Source organism: Perognathus longimembris, chromosome 15 (assembly GCF_023159225.1).
Source record: "Perognathus longimembris pacificus isolate PPM17 chromosome 15, ASM2315922v1, whole genome shotgun sequence".
Lineage (NCBI taxonomy): Eukaryota > Metazoa > Chordata > Mammalia > Rodentia > Heteromyidae > Perognathus > Perognathus longimembris.
The window spans coordinates 30,064,129-30,088,868 of record NC_063175.1 but is presented as its reverse complement, the minus strand read 5'-3'; the positions used below and the strand labels follow the sequence as shown (position 1 = coordinate 30,088,868).

The following is a 24,740-nucleotide window of genomic DNA, read 5'->3' as shown; positions in this document are numbered from 1 at the left end:
GTTCAAGCTTCAAGACTGATAAAACCAACAAAAAAGATAAGACTAACAATAAACTAAACCTAGAGTAAAAATCTATTTAAACTCAAAACTGTCTTGTAAAAAAAAAGCTTAATAAAATGGACAAAATTCGTTAGGTTGATCAGAAAAAAAAAGGCAAAGTACAAATTATCTCTACTATGAATCAGAAACGGAGCATTGCTCTCTCTATATATATACATATATATATATATATATATATATAATACACATTTCACATAGACTTCAAGCCAATAACACAAAAAGAAAGAAAGAAAAAAGGAATTCTGGCCTATGCTGGTCTGTTTCCTGAGTAACTGGAATTACAGGCAACAGCCACCATTCCTCAGCCACACTTTCTAAAATAACTTGTTATGCAATTGGTAATTTGGACTCACTAAAGATTTGGAATTCTAAAATGAATAAATTTCCTGCTAAATCTGGCACTCTTTTCCAAGCCGGTTTTTTAAAAAAAAATCTGATAAATCTATATTGTTGCTGTATATTCCGTACTGTGATAGAACTTCCCTCTTGTGCACTGTATCTGAATAAGTCTAGTTTCTCTTACATAACAAAGACAAGAATTTCTATTGTTGCTTATTAACACTCATGAAAAGATTTATTCACAATGAACTTTTCCCCACAACTCCCAAGAACTTGTAGAATTTTTCTTCCTTCCCCCCCACCCCAGTCCTGGGGCTTGGATTCAGGGCCTGGGCACTATCCCTGGCTTCTTTTTGCTCAAGGCTAGCACTCTACCTCTTGAGCCACAGTGCCATTTCCGGCTTTATCTGTTTATGTGGTGCTAAGAAATTGAACCCATGGCTTTGTGCTAGGCACTCTACTGCTAAGCCAGATTCCCAGCCCTAGAATTTTCCTTAATTTTCAGTACCATCAAAGCTGATCCTGTAACAAAGATCAAATTGCTTTTTTTCCTTCATATTTTTTTTCTTTTTTTTTCTTGCCAGTCCTGGGGCTTGGACTCAGGGCCTGAGCACTGTCCCTGGCTTCTTTTTTGCTCAAGGCTAGCACTCTGCCACTTGAGCCACAGCGCCACTTCTGGCTGACTTCTGTATATGTGGTGCTGGGGAATTGAACCCAGGGCTTCATGTATATGAGGCAAGCACTCTTGCCACTAGGCCATATTCCCAGCCCTCCTTCATATTTTTCTAAATGTAGCACAAGTTGAACGTTGAGTAAGGCCTTATTTTCATGCTCTTTAATAGCATTCATAAGATTTCTGTTCTGGTATGGTGTCTCTGGTACTGAATAATGCAGGTGTACAGACTAAATGTTTTCCCACATCCGTCTCAGTTAGATTTTCTTCTCCAGCATGGAGATTTTCATGATCGAGGAGATCACAGAGTTGGCTAAAACTTCTATCACACTCAACACACTGGAAGAGTTTCTCTTCCATGTGGCTGCTCTGCTGTCCATTTGGCTCTATATCCAGGCTGGCAGTTTTCCCACGTCTATCATGTTTATATGGTGTTTCACTAATGTGGATTCTTTGATGGCTAATGAGATCTGAGCGCCGGCTAAAGCTTTTGCCACATTGAGCACATAAATAGGGTTTCTCTCCCGTGTGGGTTCTCTTATGCAGAATAAGTGTTGAGCACTGACTGAAAGCCTTCCCACACTCATTGCAGATGTACGGTTTTTCTCCAGTGTGGACTCTCTGGTGTTTGATAAGGTCCGAGTTCTGACTGAAACTCCTGTTGCACCACGTGCACGGGTACGGCCTTTCTCCGGTATGAATCCTCTGATGAAGGATGAGGTCGGAACTCTGACTAAAGGCTTTCTCACAATTAGTACAATGGTAGGGCTTTTCACCCGAGTGGACTCTGTGATGTTTAGTGAGGTCTGAGCTTTGACTAAAACTTCTCTGGCACACATTACACACATAAGGTTTCTCACCAGTGTGGATTCTTTGATGCTTTACAAGATCTGAGCGGCGACTAAAACTTTTGGTGCAGTCATGACACGGATAGGGTTTCTCTCCAGTGTGGATTCTCTGATGTAGAATAAGGTTGGAGCTCTGACTGAAGGTCTTTCCGCATTCTTCACATTCATAGGGCTTCTCACCAGTGTGAATTCTGTGATGCTTAACAAGATCTGACCTTCGACTAAACATTTTACCGCACTGATTACATGGGAAAGGCTTCTCACCAGTGTGAATTCGCTGATGGTTCATAAGATCTGAAAGCCTACTGAAGGTTTTGCTACATCCATTACATGGATAAGGTTTCTCTCCGGTGTGAATTCTTTGATGCAGAATAAGGACTGAGCTCTGGTTAAAAGCTTTTCCACATTCATTACATGTATAGGGTTTCTCTCCGGTGTGAATCCTTCTATGTTTAATAAGGTCCGAGTTCTGACTAAAGCTTTTGTTACACTGATTGCATGCATATGGCTTCTCCCCAGTGTGGATTCTCTGGTGTAGAATAAGATCTGAGCTCTGGCTGAAGGCTTTTCCACACACGTCACACTTATATGGCTTCTCCCCTGTGTGGATTCTCAGATGTTTTATAACATCAGAACTTTGACTGAAATGTTTGTTACACTGGTTGCATGTATAAGGCTTCTCTCCAGTGTGGATTCGCTGATGTTTCACCACATCAGAGCGTTGGCTAAAACTCTTACCACAATAACTGCACTGATAAGGTTTTTCTCCTGTATGGATTCTCTGATGGATGATGAGATCTGAGCTCTGACTGAAGGCTTTCCCACATTCATCACATTTGTAAGGTTTCTCACCAGTGTGGACTCGGTGATGTTTAATAAGGTCTGAGCTCCGACTGAAACTTTTGACACACCAATTACAAGGATACGGTTTCTCCCCAGTATGAATTCTCTGATGCAGAACCAGGGCAGAGCTCAGACGAAAGGCCTTTCCACATTTATCACATTCATAGGGTTTCTCCCAGTGGGGTCTTTGGTGCCTAAGAAGGCCTGTACTGCAAGAAAAGCTTTCATCACATCCATCACAATTAAGCTGCCCTCTTTTTAAGAAGTTCTCATCTTCTTCATCCAGTTTATATCCCAGTCCCAGTTCATAGAATTCTCTGGTTTCATCATCCTGGAGAAGATCTTTTCTGGTGTTACCAGACTCTTCAGTCAGTGGTTCAATTTCTGCTACAGTTTCCTCCTCTGAAGCTGGTTCTCTAATCTTGATCTTAGTCTCATCATCTGGAACAAGAAACAAAATTCAAAGAGAATACATACTCTGTACGTTCATCTGTTTCAGGTAAAACTGATCAGCATTTACCTACAAATATCATACCCATATAGGAGTTTTCAAAAAAACTGAAAATTACCATTTGAGAGGAAAATCAAGAAGAATCAACAATAGGTCACACTAGGCATGGATAGACATCACTCATGAGATACACTTCATGACTGTCACCGGAGAACTGGTAATACTGAAATCTGTTTATGTGATTATGAAAGTGATTAAATCAGCACCAACATACAAGCAATTTATTACTATATGTAAGGTAAGCAGTGCGCCACAGTCTAGAAGAAAGGTAAGTAGCTGGATGGGGTTTATTGAGCACTGCCCAGTGGTTTCAGCTTATTGCCATTGCCAACTAGATCTGCCAAATGACAGACTATAGAAAGGGCCAAATGACAAGATGGTTAAGCTCTTTCTATTATTTTTCCTTAAACATTAGGTACTTCCTATCACCAGCCAAAGCTCTAATAATTTACCTAGTTTTGGTCCCTGGTAATCTGCTCAGCTTAGGTATATGACCAGTGATACATTCTGTAGCTCTAGTAAAATTGTAAGGCAGCCTTTTGTTTTTGTTTTGCCAGTCCTGGGCCTTGGACTCAGGGCCTGAGCACTGTCCCTGGCTTCTTTTTGCTCAAGGCTAGCACTCTGCCACTTGAGCCACAGAGCCACTTCTGGCCGTTTTCTATATATGTGGTGCTGGGGAATGGAACCCAGGGCTTCATGTATACGAGTCAAGCACTCTTGCCACTAGGCCATGTTCCCAGCCCCAGGCAGCCTTCTTTGACCATAAGTCCAAAGGACAACAAAACAGAAAATAGAAATGGGGCTGTAGTTTAGTGATAACATATGCTTAGCATATAAAATCCCTGTACCAAAAAAAAAACCTAAGAAATTATTTTCTTATTTCTCCCACAGACAGTACACAGTTAATAACACAGCAGGTGAATAAGAGATTAATACACTTTTTATAATAAATGCCTAGGGCATTGGGATTTAATTCACTTGCAGAACTATATTTGATAAAGGTAACCACAAAAATACAATAGATAAAAAATGAAAACAACAACTAAAAAACCTCAAAGACCTGATAATATAGAATTAGATACAAAAGGAGGAAAAAAAAGGCCTAAAGGATGGTTTCAAAACAAAAATAAACAAAGAAGCTGGTACAGACTCATCCAAACATATCAATTATGTTATATGTAAACTGTCCACTCCAGTAAAAAGCAAAGAAAAACCTACAGGTAAAATAGCTTGAGGTTAAATACTTTTTTTTTTTTTTTAGGAACAAGGGACAAAATGGTCACTCTCATCACTTCTGTTCAACATTGTATCACATTGTACCACTTCCATTCAACACTGATAGCCAATGAAATAAGATACAAAAAGTAATTATGACATGCAAATAGGAAAAACAAAATTCAAATGTCTTTAGTGAGGGCTGGGATGTAGCTTGCCTAGCAAGTGCAATGTCCTGGGTTCGATCCCCAGTACCAAAAAAAAACCAACAAAAAACCCCCAAAAGACAAATGTCTTTACTGAGAGACTACCAATCACGTACACAGAAAATCCAGAATCTATCTTATAAAAGCTGCTGAAACTTGCGAATAAGTTTATTAGAGCAATATACCAAAGCTAACTGTATTTCTATATAGATATAATGAAGTCATAATAAAAATTTTTAAGCATTTTAAAATTGTACCCAGATATGAAATGTTTCAAATTCAATACAGATATATGTGATATCTGTAAAATGAAAATTATAAGATACTGCTGAAACTAAAAAAGACATAATGAATTGGAAAATATACCAGTATCTGTGGATAGCAAGATTTTGTTGTGTTGTTTTTGGTCACAAGGCTTGAACTCAGGCCCTGATCATTCCTGAGCATTTTTGCTCAAGGCTAGCCACTCTACCACTTTGAGCCACAGTGCCACTTCTGATTTCTGGTGATTTGTGGGAGTTAAGAGTCTCACAGTCTTTATTGCCCCAGTTGGCTTTGAACGCTCATCTTTAGATCTCAGCCTTCTGAGTAGCTAGGAATGAGCCACCAACACCAGGCCAAAATTTAATATTCTTAAGATAGTAATACTTTACAAACTGATCTATTGGTTGAGGGCAGCATAAATCAAAGTCCATCAGGCTTTTTTCCTTTTGGTAGAAATTGACAAACTAAATTTATTACAAAAGTTATGGATGAGGGAGGAGGTGACATTGTCCAAAAAGAAATATATCTTTACCTGACTCATGAAAGTATAATAACAATGATAAATATATTTAAAATTTTTAAGTCATGGAAAAAGTTTAAATACTTTTGAAAAAGAACAAAATTAGAGAAGTTAAAGTTATAGTAATCAAGTCAGTATGGTAATGTCATAAGGACAGAAATAACCATGAATGAAATAGAACAGTCTGCAGGAATAGATAAAAATAAGTGTACAGCTGATCTTCAACAAAGTTCCTAAGATAATTGAATGGTGGAAGGTCAGCTTTTATTCAATAAAAAAGTATTAAGTGAGTGCTGGTAGTGCACGCCTATAATCCTAGCTACTTAGGAGGCTGAGATCTGGGGATCGTGATTTGAAGCCAGTCTGGATATTTTCAAAAAGTCTCCATGAGACTCTTATCTCCAATTAACCACTCAAAAACCAGAAGTGGCACTGTGGCTCAAGTGGTAGAATGCTAGTCTTGAGCAACAGGAGTTTAGGGACAATGCCCAGGCCCAGAGTTCAAGCCCTAGGAATAGCAACCCCTTCAAAAAAAACAAAGACAAAAAACCCCATGGGGAATACAATCAACATAGCTAATAGTTAAATGTAAACAAGGATGTGGAGAAGCCAGGCACCAGTGGCTCATGTCTCTAGTTCTAGCTACTCAGGAGGCCAGCTTGAGCAGAAAGTCCTTGAGACTGTTTTTTATTTTTTTTAATTTTTTTTTGCCATTCCTGGGTCTGAGCACTGTCCCTGGCTTCTTTTTGCTCAAGGCTAGCACTCTGCCACTTGAGCCACAGCACCACTTTTGGCCGTTTTCTATATATGTGGTGCTGGGGAACCCAGGGCTTCATGTGTACGTGTCAAGTAGTCTTGCCACTAGGCCATATTCCCAGCCCCGAGACGGTTATTTTTTGTTGTCAGTCATGGGGCTTGAACTCTGAGCCTGGGTGCTGTCCCTGAGCTATTCAGCTCAAGGCTAGCACTCTACCACTTAAGCCACAGCGCCACTTCCGGTTTTCTAGTGATTCATTGGAGATAAGAGTCTCACTGACTTTGCTGCCTGGGCAGGCTTTGAACTGTGATCCTCAGATCACAGACTCCTGAGTAGCCACGGGCCATCTGAGTAGCCACAGATGTGAGCCACGGGCTGGCTTGTGACTCTTACCTCCAATTAACTACCAGAAAACCAGAAGTGGAGCTATGGCTCAAAGTGGTAGAGGACTAGCCTTAAGTAAGAGAGTTCTGACAGTGCCCAGGCCCTGAGTTCAAGCCCCACAAGTGAGGAAAAGAAAAAAAAAAAAAGAATGTGGAGTAACTAGAACTCCCATACATTGCAGATGGAAAATGCAGAATAGTAATTTTAGAAAATTCTGGTAGTTGTTTATAAAGTTACACATAATCTTGCCATATAACCCAAGACTTTTAGGTTTTTAATCTAAGAGAAATGAAAACTTAGGTTCAGAAAAAGATACATAAACAAAATTTCAGAGTATCTCTATTAATAAAACAGCCCTAAGCTGGGCACTGGTGGCTCACACCTGTAATCTTAGCTACTCAAGAGGCTGAGAGCTGAGGACCATGGTTCACAGCCAGCCTGGGCAGGAAAGTCAATGAGACTCCTATCTCCAATTAACCACCAGAAAACTAGAAGTGATGCTCAGGCTCAAAGTGGTAGAGTGTTAGCCTTGAGCAAGAAAGCTCAGGGACAATGCCCAGGCTGTGAGTTCAAACTCCACCACCAAGAGAAAATAAAAAGAATGTGAGGTAACTGGAACTCCCATACACTGCAAATAGAAAATGCAAAACAAAACCAACCAAACAAAAACAGCCCCAAACAAAAACAATCTGGATGTCCATCACTAGGTGAACCAATAAGCAAGTTGTTATATATCCAAACAATGAAATATTAGTCAACAATTAACAAAGAAATTACTGATAAAGCAACATGAAGACTGTGGGTGAGCCTCAAGTGGTAAAGTACTTGCTTAACAAGGTTAAGGCCCTTAGTTCAGTCATCAAGGACTGCCAGAAGAAAATACAAAAACAAAATATGGATGGGGGAGGGGAGGATGTTGATTGCGAGGGTGGTGAGCATGATACTTAAATGTTAAAACTTATTAAAATGGGGGCTGGGAATATGGCCTACTGAGGCAAGGAGGCAAGAGTGCTTGCCTCCTACACATGAAGCTCTAGGTTCGATTCCCCAGCACCACATATATGGAAAATGGCCAAAAGGGGCGCTGTGGCTCAGGTGGCCAAATGCTAGCCTTGAGCAAGAAGAAGCCAGGGAAGGGGTTCAGGCCCTGAGTCCAAGGCCCAGGACTGGCCAAAAAAAAAAAAAAACCTTATTAAAATGCACAATTAAAGGTGATAGTTAATATAGTCAGTAAGTTATCATACCTTACTATACCATATAACATAGTTTTACTGCAGTAATTATACCTCATTAATTATACTATATTATAATTAGACCACATTAATTAAATTAATTAGTATGAAGTACACCTGTGGTAATTAAATTCTAGGGTTTTGGTGGAAGATGAAGTAGATCTAGATCAACTAGCAAAGGATGTTTATTTTCCTGATGTATTGAGAGTGTATTAATCTGAATGCTGGTTTGGCATGGCACCTTTTGAGCAAACCCCAGCCCTTAGGGATTTTTCCAAGACTCAAGCTTTTTGCCTGGAGCTGGCCTCAGATCAGGATCTGCCTATCTACATCTCCTACACAGGTGAGATTACACTGTGCCTGGCTTATTAGTTGAGATAGGGTCAGGGTATTGCAAACTTTTTGCCAAAGTTTTCCTCAAACCACAATCCTCCCCATCTCTGCCTTCCAAGTGTATGAGTTTAGGTACAAGTGAACCTATGTGCCCTTGTGCACAAGCCTCTAGTATTTCTTATAGTAGAAATGAACCTCAATGAAACCTCTCAATATCAGTACTTTTGTGTCATTCTCTTCCACATGTGACTTGCTTTGGTCAGCAGGCTGAGGTCCAGAGGATCAAGATTCAAAAGCAACCTGGGTTGACTTCATCTCCAAAATAACTAGAATAAACAAATAAAACAGGGCTGGAAGTGTCAGCTAGCAAGTGTGAGGTCCTGAGGTCAATCCCCAGTATCATCAAAGACAGACGGGGAGGGGGGGGAGGGGGAGGGAAGGGAGGAACTGAATAAAAATGTGGTTGCTAGAATTCAAAATGAAGACATACAACCATGTCTGAAGCACTACACAAATGCTGTTACCTAGCAGAGCAAGTGGATAAGCAATGAAGAAGACTGATATCATTTGAAGACACAACATTAAAAGACATTCTCACCCTGAGACCCGGAAGCAGGACCCAACACACAGCTTCTCACCTGGAAGAAGGTGTTGTTCCTGAGACTCATCATCGAACTGGATCTCCATGGGCTGCAAGTGGACACGTCAGAGCGCCACTGGAGAATGACCATTTCCTCTGGAATATTCTTCCGTGCACTCGAGGGCCTGGAGGCAACTGGCCACCTCTGGACTCAGAAGGGAATCCCTGTGCAGAGCCGAGACGGCCTCCACCTGCACAGGAAGGCAAGGGGGAAAACCAAACGGAATGGAAATTGTTCATTTCCAAGTGCTGTGCTCTCCAAGTTACTACACTTCCTCATCCACCCTCTTGAACTCACTTCCCCATTCCTAGAGCAGAGTCGTTCCAGCGAAGTTGGGGGGTCGGGACGGCGAGCAGGGGTGCGGCTGAAGGGCACGGCACGGGGAGGGAGCACACCGGAGGCTCCGTCCGCGGTGCAGACGCGTCCTCACGCACTGCCTTCCTTCGCGGCTCACTCTCACATCCGGGACGCAAGTTCACGGTCAGCAGCCCGACTGGCGCGGACTCGTCCACGTCCGGCGGTCCCACCTGTACCTCAAACGTGTCCGGCGCTCACCCAGTGGAACCCGGGGCCTAGGCAGCGGGGATCGGGTGCCATCAGCACACCAGGCCAAGGGCCGACCAGCCGCCGCCGGGCAGCTCGGGGCGTTCACTACGCATGCGCGGGGGGCGGCTCGTGATAGGCGGCTGGCAGGTGGGCCGGGATAGTTAACCCAGCTGCTGCCGGCTGCCAGAGAGGGCCTGTGGGCTGCCGCGTCGCGCTCCCGTCCGCTGGCCGTGGGGAGGTCAAGGTTGGGGTCCGGGGCACTCCGACCAAATAGGAGTTCCAGATTTTTATTTGCCAGTCATGGGCCTTGGACTCAGGGCCTGAGCACTGTTCCTGGCTTCTTTTTGCTCAAGGCTAGTAGCACTCTGCCACTTGAGCCACAGCGCCACTTCTAGCCGTTTTCTATATATGTGGTGTGCTGGGGAATCGAACCCAGGGCTTCATGTGTAGGAGGCAAGCACTCTTGCCACTAGGCCATATTCCCAGCCCCAAGTTTCAGATTTTTTATTTTATTTTTGGTCAAGGAGGTCTTGCACGGGAACCGCACTTTGAAAGCCCCTCCCGTCTCCCCCTCCCCCCCCCCAGGAGTGGTGCTCCGTAATTAATCGCTGGGACGCCAAAGCAATTTGCAATTAACATATGAGGCCAGAGGACTCTTTCTAGAAAGGCACAGGTTGAGAAAATGATGATGCATGGATCAAGTGAGGGTTGAGGTAGAAGAAAAGAGGGCTTCTGATCCCAGTGCATTTTACCATATGCAGTACATTAGGGAAGTGTGAATATATTAAGACTCTGAGACACCTGTCAGGTGACAAAGAGGTGGGAACTTGTTTGGGTTCAGTCTCTCCAAGCAGGGAATGCAGATACTGTTTTAAAAAAAAGTTAGCTGGGTGCCAGCCACCTACTCACGAGGCTGAGATCTGAGGATGGCACTTTGAAGCCAGCCTGGTTAAGAAAGCCTGTGAGATTCTCATCTCCAATTCATCATCAGGAAACCCTAAGTGGAGCCATGGTTCAAAGTGGCAGAGCAGTAGCCTTGAGCAAAAAGCTCAGGGGCATTGCCCAGGCTCTGAGTTCAAGCCCCAGGACCGACTTAAAAATATTTAAGGTATACCTGACATAACAGCAAATGTTTCAAAGTTATAATTTGATGTTCTCATACATAGTCGTGAAACCATCACCACAAAATAGTGAGCACATCTCTCAACTCTTTCTTTATACAGTTCCCCTTTCCCACTGCTAGTGATCTGCTTTTGGTTAGGACAGACCATTTGTATTTGTTAATTATTTAGGTGGAATTAAACAGATTTTGTCCAGCCTTCTTTCATTGAGACATCTTGAGATTTATCATTATTGCTGTATCAATAGCTCATTCCTTTTGGTTTCTGAATAATAACCCGTTGTGTGTACTGATCACAATGTGTTTATCCATTCAGCAGTTGATGGGCATTTGGGTTATTTTTTGCTTCACTTTTTTTTTGCTAGCATCAATTAGTTGTAAAAGGGGGGTTCATTTTAATATGTCTATACATTTATTCATAAAATGTACTTTGATTAGACTCCCTCCCTCCATCATGTGCCTTCATCTCTCCATCCCCTTTCCAGACCAGTCTCAACAACCTTCACTGTTCCATTTTCACACTTGTAGATAGCTAAGAAAGTTGGCATTGCCTTAATCCTAGCATGTGGTCAGGCCCAGAGCCTTGGCAAGGGAGTACTAACTCCTTTCCTCTCATTTTATATAACACTAGTTTGGATTGTGGAGGTTTTTTTTTAACTATTACAAATAAAGCCGATATGAACATTCTAGTACTATATTTCATATGGACACTTTTTTTGTGTGTGGGTCATGGGGCTTGAACTCAGGCCTGAGTGCTGTTCTGTCCCTGAGATTTTTCTCTCAAGTCTAGAGCACTACCACTTTGAGTCACAGCTCCATTTGTTTCTGGTTTTCTATTGGTTGAGTGGAGATAAAGAGTCTCATGTACTTTCCTATCCGGCTGGCTTCAAACCACAATCCTCAGATCTCAGTCTTCTGAGCAGCTACATTACAAGAGTGAAGTGTAAGCCAGCAGCATCAGGCTGACATGTTGCTTTTTTAACCCTTTCTTGGCGAAAGAGAAAAAAACTCCTTGGATAGCCACCTTGTATTGATGCTTTCATTTCATACTTGCACAATTCTGAAATGACTGAATGAGAGCCTTTAACCTGAGTTGTGAGGTGCCTTGCTTTGGCTAAATTTATGGAAAAGCAACTCAAGATTATGGTTTTGACAACTTAAAGGCGATGGCTTTTCTCAACCATAAATCTTCAGACAAATGACTTATTTGCCCAGGGATTTACAATTTGTAGAGAATTTATTTTCCTTTTTAAAAATGTATAATCTAGGGCCGGGGATATGGCCTAGTGGCAAGAGCGCTTGCCTCGTATACATGAGGCCCTGGGTTCAATTCCCCAGCACCACATATACAGAAAATGGCCAGAAGTGGCGCTGTGGCTCAAGCGGCAGAGTGCTAGCCTTGAGCAAAAAGAAGCCAGGGACAGTGCTCAGACCCTGAGTCCAAGCCCCAGGACTGGCCAAAAAAACAAACAAACAAACAAAAAATGTATAATCTAAAAGCTATTTTTTCTAAATTTCTAAAGCAAACTGAAGAAGATATTACTTGCAAAGACTTATCAGTAAATGTTTTATATCTCAAGGTCAAAATGTATAATCTCTAGCTGTACAAAGGAGTTGTCACTCAACAAAGCATTTTATAAATACATCTTAGTGGATTTGTTGTTGTTTGTGGGGAGCACTTTTTACTCAAGGTTAGCACTCTACCACTTTGAATTATAGAAGATTAAGTACTGCATGAGGTGGGTAAGTCTGCCATAACCATTTTATCAATGGTGAAATTGAGGCTCAGGGTTAAGTTTGCTATAAAGACTTAGAAAGGACAGAGATGTTCGGGAAAGCAAGTACTTTTACTTCCTCAACTATCCTGGGCTTTATTTTCCAGTGCAGGAAATTAAACAAGATCCTCACACATGCCATTATTCACTGAGCTACATCCCCAGGCACCAGAGGCTCCATCTTTAATTCTAGCTACTCAGGAGACTGACATCTGAGGATCATAGTCAAAAAGTATTAGATTTGTAGAAATGTTTGGAAAATACACAAAAGAAAATTATCTATAGCCTCACCTAAACAGTGTAGCACCATGAGATTGTATTTTTCCATTATTTTAATGCATACATTAAATGGGATCATATGTACATCTTATCTTGTAACATTTTTATTTATTTAGTAACACATCATAGATGCTTCATTTAACATTGATCAACATGTTTTAACAGCGTTGAGACTGTACTTTCACAATGGTTTTCAAAGTATACTTCAAGGTAGAATGTCAAAGTCAAAGCTTAAGGCTTCTGGTATTGATTGCCAGAGATTTCACTTATCCACATTTGACAAGCAGTATAACAGTCCCAATTTTCCTGATTATTAGTTTTGTAAGAAAACACAAACCATCTCAACTCTTGCTTTAATATACATTTTAACTTGTGGGGTTGAAGATCTATATTACATGTATTGTCCATTGGCACTTGCTCTTCTGTGATTATGATTTAGTTTTCTTTTACACTCTTAACTTTTCAATACTTTTGAATCAAGAGACTTAGCAACATAGGTCCAAAGGAAACAAAGTAAGAAGTGTTTGGCAGCAGTACACCCTTTCATAGTGAAACCAAACCGTCTGGGTCTCAGTGAAATGCCACTTCTCAGGTTAGGTGATCCTGTTGTTTAGCCAAGATATATGGGTCTTGAAAACTCACAGATTTTTCCTGGGTCAAAAATAAAATTTTCAACACCCTGTCCAAAAAATTTGTGTTCAATTAATAAATAAATTAAATTAAAAAAATAAAAATTTCAATACTGAGAATTGAAAAATATATTCCAAGCCCAAATACAAGATTTTTTTAAAAAATTGGGAGCTATTCACAGGGAGACAGTATAAAGTCGCTCCAGAGTAGGGTTATGAATTCAAACTCTGAACTCAGTACCTTTTAGCTATGACCATTAACCTTATTTCCTCATCCAGAAAATATGGACTGTAGTGAAGTAACTAATGCATATATACAAAGCCCTTAGCAAGTACTTCTTTTTTTTCTTTTTCCAGTCCTGGGTCTTGGACTCAGGGCCTGAGCACTGTCCCTGGCTTCTTTTTGCTCAAGGCTAGACTCTGCCACTTGAGCCACAGTGCCACTTCTGGCGGTTTCCTATATATGTGGTTCTGAGGAATTGAACCCAGGGCTTTACTCTGGCCACTAGGCCATATTCCTAGCCCTAGCAAGTACTTCTTACTGATCTAAGACCTCTCTATATAGTATTTTCCTTTTGCAACATATCAATTCCTACATTCAACACCTTACTCATTGCAGTTTGGGTACTTCTCTGTGGGAAAGAAGGAAAATGAGTAGCTCCCATGACATATTTTGTTAACTTTTGTCATATTTTCCAAATAATACCTTTCTTTCTTTCATATTCTCACTACACTCTGCACATTTAGGTTTCCTACCATTCTGTTTTTTGGTCAGTCTTGGGGCTTGAACTCAGGGCCTACACACTGTCCCTGAACTTTTTCACTCAAAGACAGCACTCTACCACTTTAAGCCGCTTCCAGTTTTCTGGTGGTTAATTGGAGATGAGTCTCAAGGACTTTCTTTGAATGACGATCCTCAGATCTCAGCCTCCTGAGTAGCTAGGATTACAGGTGTGAGTCATGGGTGCCAAGCTATATCCTGCCATTTTTAATGGTTAGCACATACCCATAAATTGGCTGTCTCAGGAAAATATATCCATGTTTTAGACTGACTTCCATTTTAAAAACAACTAGAAAGGCCAGAACTTTTTTCCTGGGGTTTATGTTATTCCTTCAGTGGAAACACTGTCTTCTGGCCTATCCCCTTTGAGTAATTTCCTTATCTAACTTATTGGATAAGGAAATAGGGAAAGTGCTGAAGGAATGCCCTAAGTCACATAGCACTGACAATATTAGGTTCATTTCTTTTTTTTTTTTGCAAGTCCTGGGCCTTGGACTCAGGGCCTGAGCACTGTCCCTGGCTTCTTCTTGCTCAAGGCTAGCACTCTGCCACTTGAGTCACAGCACCACTTCTGGCCATTTTCTGTATATGTGGTGCTGGGGAATTGAACCCAGGGCTTCAAGTATACGAGGCAAGTGCTCTTGCCACTAGGCCACATCCCCAGCCCCTAGGTTCATTTCTTGACTGTGGAATCATGTCTTGTTTCCCTAGTCTTTGGTGCAAAGCAGGTATTAATAAAAAGAATCATTGAAGCCGGGCACCAGTGGCTCATGCCTGCAATCCTAGCCACTCAGAAAGCCGAGAGATGTGAGGGTCATGGTTCAAAGCCAGCCTGGACAGGAAAGTCTAGGAGACTCAATCCAATTAACTACTAAAAGGCTGAAAGTGAACCTGTGGCTCAAATGGTAGAGCACTAACCTTAAGTAAAAGAGCTCAGGGGCAGCATCCAGGGGCTTAGTTCAAACCCCAGAACTGGCCAAGAAAAAAAAAAAAGTATTGGACAAATTAACTTGTATTCTTTCTTCTTGTGCCACATTCCTTGCTTGCCTAGTGCTCAACAAACTTGATGAAACTGTTTCCCCATCTTTCTTGTTGCCTGTCCGTTTTTTTTGAGTTCCTGAAAAAAATGTCCCTCCTGGGCTGGGAATGTGGCTTAGTGGTAGAGTGCTTGCCTAGCATGCATGAAGCCCTGGGTTCAATTCCTCAGCACCACATAAACAGAAAAGGCCAGATGTGGCTCTGTGGCTCTAGAGGTAGAGTGCTAGCCTTGAGCAAAAAGAAGCCAGGGACAGTGCTCAGGCCCCGAGTTCAAGCACTAGGACTGGAAAAAAAAAAAAAAAGTCCCTTCTGCTGTCCACACTATCTCCCAAACCTGGCACACTGGGTTATCAGATGCAGTAACAGAACCTAGAGCCTCATGTGCTTTCCTAACATTCTCAAAGAAAATGAGGTTTTGATGTTCCAAGCCTTTTTTTTCCCCATTTCCTGAGTATTCCAACAGTTAGGAGGAAAGCTGGGAGTAGAGCCTTCCATGTTATCCTGATAAGTCAAGGAAAGTCTTCAAGGGATGATTTGCAGTAGCACTAGGAAGTGCTGCACAAAGAAAGTTAGACTCAAGACAGTAGTTTACAACCTTGAACTCTTGCTTCAAAGTCACTACTTTAACAGAGAAAAATTGAAGTATTTAAACAAACATCACATTCACAAATTATTTACAGTATGGACTCTCTGATGGCGCAGGAGAACAGATCTGTGCCTGAAAGTCTTCCCACATTCATTACATATATAAGCTTCCTCCCCAGAATGGATTCTCTGATGCTGAACTAGGGCTGAGCTCCTTTTGAAGGTTTTGCCACATTCATTACACTGGTAAGGCTCCTCTCCACTGTGAATTCTTTGATGCCTGATGAGGTTTGAGCTCAGACTGAAGGCTTTCCCACATTCATTACATTCGTAGGGTTTCTCTCCACTGTGTATTCTCTGATGGGTAATCAGCTCTGAGCTCTGCCTGAAGGCTTTCCCACATTCATTACATTCATAGGGTCTCTCTCCTGTATGAATTCGCTGGTGTCTAATAAGCTTTGAGCTCTGGCTAAAGGTTTTCCCACACTCTTTACACTCATAGGGTTTCTCACCAGTGTGTATTCTTTGATGTATAATGAGATATGAACTTTGACTGAATGCTTTGCCACACTCATTACACTTACAAGCTTTTTCACCAGTATGAATTTTCCGATGTCTAATGAGAGCTGAGCTCTGATTGAAGGCTTTCCCACATTCACTGCATTCATATGCTTTCTCACCACTATGAATTCGCTGGTGAATAATGAGATAGGACCTCAAACTAAAGGCCTTTCCACATTGGTTACACTTATAGGGCTTTTCTCCAGTATGGATTCTCTGATGCTGAGTGAGAGAGGAATGCTGCCTGAAGCTGTGTCCACAGATATTACATCTATAAGGCCTTTCTTCTGCAGGAACCTTGGTACTTAGAATCAAGCATCTTTGAAGCTCATCATCATGGTCTTTCTTTCCTAAAGATTTGTGTGTGAAGATAACTTGACTGAAGCTGCCCCCATGGGGAGGGGATCTTCTTAACTTCTCCCTTGTAGCCCTTCCTTGCTGCCACTCTAAATTGCTTTCCTGCCCATCCACTTCTCCAAAAGAAGCTTCCTGACAGAGTTTCTGTGACTTTTCTTCTGAAATGCTATTATTTGCTGTTTCATTGTTCTCGCAATCTGAAATAAGTAGCAAAAAAAAAATCAGATTTTCTCTTTCTCCAGTCTCTTTTAATATTCACCCCCCACTCCTCTTTTTAAAACAAGGTCTCAGGGATGGGAATATGGGAGTGCTTGCCTCGTAAAACAAGGTCTCAGTATGTTACCCAGACTTGTTTGGCACTCCTGGGCTTAAGAGATCCTCCTACCTCAGTTGCCCAAGTAACTGGAATTACAGGTCTACACCATTGTGATTGGCTCAGTATTCACTTTCAACATGATAGAAAATAGAGAGATTTACCTACAAAGATGTCAGTGTATCTATCCTTTCTTCAACTGGTCAAAATAGATGCTAAATAAGCCTACATCTAAACTCTGAATTTCATCCTTATTGCCTTCTTTAAAGACTTCATCAAGTACCTGCTACTATTTTCAACCTCTTTCTAGGTTATTGCTTTTTACCACTTAAATAAACTCAATTTTCTCTCACTTAAAAAAAACAAAAAAACACAAAAGTTCCATGCCCACATATGCTTTCTCACAGTATATCAGAAAGGGTTATCTGCGTGCCTTCCCATTCTGCAGTCTGGTTTCTACCTTACCCTCTACCTCAACCATACCACTTCTACTGGCTCTAATCTCATCAAGACAGTAACATCACCACTCTGTAATCAAATGGATACTTTCCAGATCTTACTTATGTGGCTTTTTGAAGCAATAAGCCCGAAATACAGACTTGTCTTTATATTCATATGGTCTCCTGATTTCTATGGCTGATCCTTCATGGACTGGGTTCCTCCTCACATCTGGAACACCAGTGTTCCCCTGGTTCTGTTCTGGGCTCTCATATGTCCTCACTTTACAAACTTTCTATCTCCTAGGTTTCAATTATGACCAATACTTAAGCTCATGCCTCTCAGAGCCTTCATTTTATCCTGATTATATTAAAACTCCAGCCTCTCATATCCAACTGCTCATGGGGTATTTTACTGTGAATATTTTACAAGCACCAAAATACCCCAAACTAAAACATTCTCACATGTCATCTGATGCATTTGTTTTTCCTTGTTTTCCCTTTTACACAAACAGTACCACTATAATTAACATGTTAACAGTATATCACTCCTTCCTCATGCTCTGCTTTTTAACAATGATTAGATATTGGAATGTACTTTTACCATTGAGGAGGGATTGAGCTTTGGCCTTACTCCCTCCCCCAAAACACATGCTGAGTTATTCACTGTGGTCACCTAAGTAACAAGTGTCTCAGTGTCTTGCCTTCCTCAAATCCATTTTTCACTCTGCAGCCAAGTTCTAAACCACAAATTCAATCATGTCACTCCCTTGTCCAAAACCCTTTAGCTGCACCCCTCTGCACTGAGTAACTGCATTCTTGTAACTATAGTTTCTCTCTTACTACCCGTTTTTCTATGAATTATCTCGTCAAACTTCCTACAATTTCCAGAATGGGTGTATTCTCTCACCTTTAGAACTTGGTGGCCTTTCTTTGCTTGGCCATTCCTTCCACCCATTTTTCTGGCTTCTTCCTATTCATCGTCCAAGTCTTAAGTGTCTCTTCCTCCAGGAAGTGCTCCTTTTGTCTTTCTGATTGGGTTAGGTGCTGTTCTATGTGCCCTCACAGTAATTAGTGCCTACTTTAATTAATTCACCTAGAACTGACAATTGCTTGAAGATGGAGTCCCACTGCTTACCACAGCATTAGACATTTTAGTACTCAATAAATTGGGGAAAGATGATTAAATAAGTGAATGAAGGAGAGGGAAACAGTTACAAGAATAACATGCTGCAATCCATTAGAGGTCTGAACACAAAGCTCCTGAAACAAGTAACTCTGGTTCTGATGAATAGAAATGATGCTCACATGTGGCAAGCTTGCAAATGCTATTAATTCTGCATCCTCAAAACCAGAAGCCTAAGTGACAGGAGTTTCTATTCCTCACCGCTTTTAAAGGATTGGCAAGGTTTCCAGGACTTGAACTGTGTCTTCAGAGGCTGGAACTGGATGTTTGCTGACTCCTTGGATGCACTGAGGAATGGCACTATAGGTCCTTGTGGACTAGTTGGGACCTGAAATTAGAAAAAGATGATTATTAAGATGCATTATCCTTCATAAACTGCTATCTTGAATTGAAACTCCTTTGTACAATTACTTAAAGATAATTTTAAAAAAGAAAAAAGAAAAGAATAGGATTAGCTTTGGCCATCTTCACAGATAAAGGATAGGGACAAGAAAACAATTTTTAAGAGCAGAAATAGATATATCTCTATCAGTACATTGGGAATATGGTTCATTACAGACATATTGCTATGCAATCTACTGTTAGAATACTATGCACTCACTCTAGATTATAAATTCCTTTTCCTCTAACATATCACGTTCCCACCTGTTGCCCTGGATCATCAAACTCTTTCTCCAACTCCTCCAACAGGGTCACAGCTTCCTCAGCGCTTCTTGGACTATGTTGCTGTACCCACACCTGCAGCTCCTCGGGCAGAATGTTCAGGAGCTGCTCTAGCACCAGCAGGTCTAGGATCTGCTCCTTGGTGTGTAACTCTGGCATTAGCCACTGATAGCAAAGTTCCTGGAGTCGGCCCAGAGCCTCCCGAGGCCCAGGTGTCTCCTGGTAGCAAAACTGCCTGAACTGCTGGCGAAACAATTCTTGGCAAGATTGGGTGTTTCCATTCTGTTTAAATGTATGACTCCAGGAAAAGCCCTCTTCTCTTTTCACCAGTAGTAATCCTTGTTTCTCATGATCCTGAGTTGAAATTGCTCTGGATTCCATAGCCATTCTGAGCTGAAGCAGCTTTACAAAAAGCTCAGTACAAGTGGTCCTGTGCTGGAGAGTTGAGTAATCTCTTCTTTCCTACAGAATATAAATGCTCTGTTAACTTTTGGCAGGAAAAAACTCTCTAAAAGTCCTATAAAAAACCAGTCTAGTAACACCCCAAGAAGCAAGTTTGAGACTATTACTAAATAATAATCTAGTGACAAACTAAAAAACATTTATCTTATTTGTTTCCCACTAGGTAATCCCTACCACTGTTAGAAATTATGAACATGAATCACCTAGACCTTTCTGAATTATCTTTCTTTTCTTTTTTGGATGCCAGTCCTGGGGCTTCAATTCAGAGTGCTTAACCTAAGTTTTTGTTCCAGGCTAGTGCTCTACCACTTAAGCCACAGCTCCACTTTTGGCTTTTTCTGAGTTGCTTATTGGAAATAAAAGAGTCTCAAAGACTTTCTTTCTTGAGCTGGCTTTGCACCGAGATCCTCAGATCTTAGCCTCCTGAGTAGCTAGGATTACAGGTGTGAGTCACTGGCACCCGGCTTGAATTATCTTTTAATTCTGTTCACATCAAGGAGAAAAATTTGTCTTTAACATGTATGTAAAACTTGCAGAACTTTAAAATAGAGGCCTCTGATCCAGGCTTCCAGGGGTAATAATGCTATCTAGCTAAAATTCAATAACATCAAACTTTAAAAGTTTTAATTTTAGTTATTTTCTATTGAAAGCAGGTACTGATTTTCATTTAGGGCAGTAGTAAAACATTTTTAAAAACTCAAATTAGCTGGGTATTGGCATCTCACTCCTAGCTGCTCAGTATGCTAGAACTTGGGGGGGTCATAGTTTGAAGCCAACAAAAGTCCATGAGATTCCTTTCTCCACTTAAACAGCAAAAAGCTGGAAGTGAGATGTGGCTTAAGAGGTAGAGTGCCAACCTTGGGTGAAAAAGCCAAGCAAGAGCTGAAGAACCCAAGTTCAGGTCCAAATTACTACCCCCCCCCTCTAAAATTAAATGAGTTGATATGAAGTAATATGGGACATAAGCCATTTGTTCACATTTACTGACTGAACATTTCTTCAACAAACAGGAACTTAGTTGTCCTGGATGTGCATTAGGTTAAAAAACGGTTTTTGCTCATGAATGAACCTATTTGAGGCATAAAGCAAGAAATAATTGTAAAACTCCTACTATGTTTTCTAAACCAGGCTAGATATTGTAAAACCAAAAGATGCAAAAGGGTCAACTTCAGTTCTCAAAAAGCTTGAGAGTATTCTGGGAAGAAAATATTTTTAAAACGCAACATGGCACTTGATCTGTATCCAATTCTGTGATACAGTCCAAACACGATCTGAATTTCTGGATGGGAGACTATCCACAGGACCAAGTACCCCCTTCAGTGTAATCAGCAAGACAAACAGGAGAACTGGCTTCGAGCACCACCGAGAGCTTTAGGGGTTAATTAGCATGCTAATTAGCATTCTCATTAGCATACTCTGGCCACGAAGCTCTGGCTTCCCACACACCCGTTCGGGCGCAGTAGCCTGGGGAGGGTCTGGGCGGGGAGGACCGCGCTCCCACAGGAGAGAGTCTGGGATGGACAGGACGCTCCGAGATTCCGTCCTAACGGGCCGCGACCTCCGATGGGCAGACCCAGGAACAGTGCTCCTCCGCCCCGCGCCGGGTTGGGCACCCACCCTGCCGTCCCCACCCTTTTCGTCCAGGCCCGCGTCCCTCACCGCGAAGCCCACGAGGTGCCTGGGCGCCGGCTGCCGACCCCGAGCGGCAAACCACAAAGACCGGAAGCGCAGCCCCGCCGTCTTCCTCTCCCGAGCCTAGGGAAACCCCTTCCTCCCCGCCCCTTATTCTGAGACAGCCAATCAGACCCGTGAGTTCTACTCTTACTCCGCCCCCGGTCCACAGACACCCAATCACGCTCTGGTTCCTATTCTCCGCCTTCTTGATTTGGGCCAGGTCGCCCTACTACCCTCCCTTCAAGGCGTGACGGGACCTCCGCGGGTTCCTGAGTTCAAGGACGATCGGGCTCCTGGCTCCCGCTGATATCCCAGGCTTCTCCGTTTTCCACTGTAATTTAGCTGCTTTTAGGTTTCTCTACATTAGGCAGTTTTCGCAAATGAAACTTGATATTTTAGCTTAGCTTAAGATTTAGATTTGACTACTTATTATTTTTCAGAGAAGTAGCTTTCACCATTAAAAAAATTAAGGTGTATTTTGTTTTTCTTTCTGTGAGGTTTTTTTTTGGCCAGCCCTGGGCCTTGGACTCAGGGCCTGAGCACTGTCCCTGGCTTCTTCCCGCTCAAGGCTAGCACTCTGCCACTTAAGCCACAGCGCCGCTTCTGGCCGTTTTCTGTATATGTGGTGCTAGGGGAATCGAACCTAGGGCTTCGTGTATCCGAGGCAGGCACTCTTGCCACTAGGCTATATCCCCAGCCCCTCTGTGAGGTTTTTGTTGCGGTTATAAACTCATTTGTTACAAATATTTTCCCATTTATTTGTCTTTGACAACTTAAAAGATGTTATTTTTCTCTTCCAGAGTGAGGACATTTAAATCAATGACACTTGGAAATAATCTTTACTTGTTAGTAATTTTACCCTCAGCAACTTAATGAATAACCCAATAATTATTTTTGGGCCATTTTTAATGGGTCTCACCATGACATTTTCATACATCTGTAGAATGTACTTTAACTTAGTCCTTATGAAATAACAACTATCTTAAACAAAAAAAATAATGGCCATTTTTTTTTTTTTGGCCAGTCCTGGGCCTTGGACTCAGGGCCTGAGCACTGTCCCTGGCTTCCTTTTTGCTCAAGGCTAGCACTCTGCCACTTGAGCCACAGCGCCACTTCTGGCCGTTTTCTGTATATGTGGTGCTGGGGAATCGAACCCAGGGCCTCATGTATATGAGGCAAGCTCTCTCGCCACTAGGCCATATCCCCAGCCCTAATGGCCATTTTCTGATCTGTGAATATGGGAGGAGAAGTGGTTACAAGTTTGACTGCCCCGCTCACTTCCTTTGTTTTATAGTTTTCACTGTAGAGGTCTTTCATTTCCTTAGGTTTATACTTACGAGTTATTTTAGGCTTTTGTAAATGAGTTTGTTTTCCTAATTTCTTTCTAACCTGTTCTTTACTGATGGTAGCAAAGCTAGTTGTTTTTTTTTAAATCTTGATTTTATCTCTTACTTTGGAAAGAAGTGTTGCTACCTGAGAAAATTTAGGCAGACTCTTAAGAGTCTTTTTTCTTTTCAGATAAGCGTTTTTGTTTTTTTAAAAATCTATCTGGGTTGACTTCAAACCATGATCTTAAGATCTCACTTTCCTGAGGAGTTTGGATTATAAGCAGATCTCACTTTCCTGAGGAGTTTGGATTATAAGCAGGTGTAGCCACTGGTGCCTGAAAATTGTTCATCCTAAAAAAAAAAAAAAATCTAATTTGACATAACATTATAATTAGTCTGCAAAAGGATTATATACTAGTAATATCTTACAGGCATGATGAATTCTGTGAAGATATTGGGTATCATTCTAGGCAAGTGCTCAACCACTTGAGCAACACCCCAAAGCCATATTGGGTATCATTCTAAGCTGAAGAACCTCTGTCATTCTTCCTTTTTTTTTTTTTTTTTTTTTTTCTTTTGGCCAGTCCTGGGGCTTGACTCAGGGCCTAGGCACTGTCCCTGGTTTCTTTTTGCTCAAAGCTAGCACTCTACCACTTGAGCCAGAGCACCACTTCTGGCTTATTCTATGTGTATGGTGCTGAGGAATTGAACCTAGGGCTTCATGTATAGGAGGCAAGCACTCTTGCCACTAGGCCATATTCCCAGCCCTCCCCCCACCCCCTTTCTCAATGGCTGGAAATTTGTTATTTTGTGTTGTTTTACACCTACTATAAATTAGCAAGCAGGTTATTATTAGCATCATATCTAGTCAGTAAAACAATTCCAAGGCTTCCACTACTTTGGAAATACAGTTTGTGTGGAGTAAATGGATGTTTGTTTTGTCTACAGCCTAGTAGGTTGGTGCAAGTACTGAATGTATGGGAACAAACCAGGATTCTTGAGACATATCCTGGGGATTTGCTGCCATCTCCTGGCTTTTTAAGGCAGAACAACTTCAGGAGGGTCCTGGTGGAGCCCGCAGTAATTTCTCATTTCCATTCATACATAGCACTTATAGAACATAGTTCTTTGGATTTTTGATGTCTAAATGATTCATCAAGTATTTCAATTATAAATAAAATCATCCCAATGAATCAAATAATCTTGAATGCTTTCTATGGTTACTTGGAAACAAAGACATTATGACCAAGTTAGCTCTACTACACCTACTTCTGAGTTATATGAGCAAAAGAGAACTAGTCTTGGATAATTTGTTCACTAGGATTTTATAGTGAATCTCTTTCTAAATTTGTTTTTTATAGTGAATTTCTTAAGGTTCAGTTCCTGTTATGCTCAATCTTAGAAATCTGCGTTTTAAGTAAGAGATAAGAATTAAGTAACTTGGGCCAAAATGAAAACACTGAGTATTTATAAGGCTACTAGTATATTAGCGACATGCTATATCTGTTACATTTTCGATAGCTAATTTAATAAAAATACTTGTTAATCACCAATGAATCAGACACTCCACTAAGTTCTGCTACTATTTGAATAAATAACTGTTATAGGACAGAGACAGAAACAGAAATATAGAAAGTAAAAAGGAACTTCAATATAAGTACCTTGATGAAGAACTCTCTGCCCAGCTTGGATTGTGGAAAACAAAAGGCAAAGCAAAACAGGCCTTAATAGACACACTAATTTCTGGCTTACAAATATAGACGTAAATTTGTACATCCCCTGAGGTTTCTATCTATTCATTTTCTCCTCTTAAGAAAAAATACTTTAATTTAGAAAAGCTCTGGGCTCCTCTTATGGGTCAAATGTAAATCATTTAGTAAACAAAGCTTAGGCAGAAATGATTAGTTTTTATGGAACTGTGTATGTTTATAAGCTCTCTTGATTTAATATTCACTGTCTTGAGGATTGATCACTTTTGTCTTTCATAATCACTTATGATCACGCTGTACCTAATCTTAAAATCTAGGTTAATGGTCTGTGAATAATGACTTCTTTAAATTGATTTTCATATCTGTGTGTCTATTCAGTTTTCACGGCTGGTGCTCTAGCACTTGAGCCATATGTCTAGCCCTCTAAGTTTCAAGAATATAATTTTCTCCTTTTAAATTATCCTGTTTGAA

The 24,740-nt window shown here is 41.3% G+C and overlaps 1 protein-coding gene and 1 long non-coding RNA gene across 2 annotated transcripts; one reads left to right on the top strand and one right to left on the bottom strand.

The window, feature by feature from the left end:
• Positions 1 to 1,170: 1,170 nt before the first annotated feature.
• Positions 1,171 to 21,288, bottom strand: Znf397 (zinc finger protein 397). Its single transcript, XM_048363269.1, has 7 exons — positions 21,218 to 21,288; positions 19,079 to 19,558; positions 18,635 to 18,761; positions 15,661 to 16,694; positions 9,124 to 9,353; positions 8,824 to 8,888; positions 1,171 to 3,204 (listed from the first exon to the last, which is right to left on the bottom strand). The coding sequence occupies exons 2-7, from the start codon at positions 19,481 to 19,483 to the stop codon at positions 1,235 to 1,237; spliced, it is 3,831 nt and encodes a 1,276-aa protein (XP_048219226.1). The 5' UTR covers positions 19,484 to 19,558; positions 21,218 to 21,288; the 3' UTR covers positions 1,171 to 1,234.
• Positions 14,041 to 14,691, top strand: LOC125364010. The gene is made up of 2 exons (XR_007213397.1): positions 14,041 to 14,411; positions 14,628 to 14,691. It is a non-coding gene; the product is annotated as an uncharacterized LOC125364010 (long non-coding RNA).
• Positions 21,289 to 24,740: the final 3,452 nt, after the last annotated feature.

What these genes read in the sequence shown, in the direction of transcription:
- Znf397 (XM_048363269.1), bottom strand. Translation starts at nt 19,483, where the DNA reads ATGGCTATGGAATCCAGAGCAATTTCAACTCAGGATCATGAGAAACAA. An exon ending in TCCATACTGTAAATAATTTG is followed by an intron (nt 9,354 to 15,660) that starts TGAATGTGATGT and finishes TTTGAGGTACAG; the next exon opens with GTGGGACCGCCGGACGTGGA. An exon ending in TCTGCTCTAGGAATGGGGAA is followed by an intron (nt 8,889 to 9,123) that starts GTGAGTTCAAGA and finishes GGCGCTCTGACG; the next exon opens with TGTCCACTTGCAGCCCATGG.